The sequence below is a fragment of the Solanum stenotomum genome, chromosome 6 (genome assembly GCF_019186545.1).
Source record: "Solanum stenotomum isolate F172 chromosome 6, ASM1918654v1, whole genome shotgun sequence".
In the NCBI taxonomy this organism is placed as follows: domain Eukaryota; kingdom Viridiplantae; phylum Streptophyta; class Magnoliopsida; order Solanales; family Solanaceae; genus Solanum; species Solanum stenotomum.
This window is the reverse complement of record NC_064287.1, coordinates 38,479,270-38,480,294: the sequence shown is the minus strand read 5'-3', so window position 1 is coordinate 38,480,294 and position 1,025 is coordinate 38,479,270. Positions and strand designations below refer to the sequence as shown.

The window sequence follows — 1,025 nt, the reverse complement described above, 5'->3', positions numbered from 1 at the left end:
AAGTTGTTTCTTCTTACGCTCCTCTCTTATCTTCTCTTTCTCTTTTGAGTATTTCAATTCATTCTTATTGATTTCTTCATACGATTACATGGTATCAGAGCAGTCAACTGGTTACTCTAGTTGAAAGAATTGATCTCTATTCTGGTTGAAAGGATCAGTCTATAACGCAGATAAAAAATTGTTCAATTTTGTTGGAAGAACTTGTCAAATTCCCTGAATATCCTCTATTGTTACAATGACAGTGGAAGCAGGACAATATACACAGACGCAATCTGTTCAATCCAGTCAAAAGACTGGTATCGACTACAATCGTCCTCTGTTTCTTTCTCAATCTGATGTAAATGGTACACATATTATTTTGTTTCAACTGGCAAGGGTTGAAAATTACTCAATCTGGTATAGATCCATGAGGGTAGCCTTGCTTGGAAGGAACAAATTGGGATTAGTTGATGGTTCCTGCAAGAAAGAAGTATTTCCAGAGGAGATGGAGAATCACTGGGAAAAAGTAAATGCAGTGGTATTGTCTTGGATGATGAACTCAGTGGAAAAAGAGTTGTTAGGAGGTATAATGTATACTTCCAATGCCCAAGAAGTATGGGATGAGCTGTTTGAAAGGTTCAATAAGGTTGATGGTTCAAGAACTTTCAATTTACACAAGGAGATTGCTACCTTGAGCCAAGGTATTGCTACAGTTTCTACATACTTTTCTAGGCTGGAAAATTTGTGGGAAGAGTTTGAAGCACTTGTCCCAAGTCCTGGGTGTAACTGTGAAAAATCGAAGAATTTGTAATACATTTGCAGAAGTTAAAATTGTTTCAGTTTCTCATGGGGCTTAATGAATCTTATAATCAAGCAAGAAGTCAGATCTTGCTCATGAGTCCTTTGCCTTCTGTCAATCAGGCGTATGGAATGATAATAAGTGATGAAGGACAAAAGTCTATAACTGCAAATTCTGGAATCTTGGGTGCTAATCCTGCATCAGGAGGCAATAATTTTGATATGGCTATGTTTACAAGAAATGGATC

At 37.1% G+C, this 1,025-nt stretch overlaps 1 protein-coding gene across 1 annotated transcript; it reads left to right on the top strand.

The window, feature by feature from the left end:
* The first annotated feature begins 235 nt into the window (after window positions 1-235).
* Window positions 236-790, top strand: LOC125868718 (uncharacterized). Its single transcript, XM_049549304.1, has one exon. The coding sequence runs from the start codon at window positions 236-238 to the stop codon at window positions 788-790; it is 555 nt and encodes a 184-aa protein (XP_049405261.1).
* Window positions 791-1,025: the final 235 nt, after the last annotated feature.

Bases quoted from the DNA above. Each gene is read 5' to 3' on its own strand.
- LOC125868718 (XM_049549304.1), top strand. From the start codon at position 236: ATGACAGTGGAAGCAGGACAATATACACAGACGCAATCTGTTCAATCC.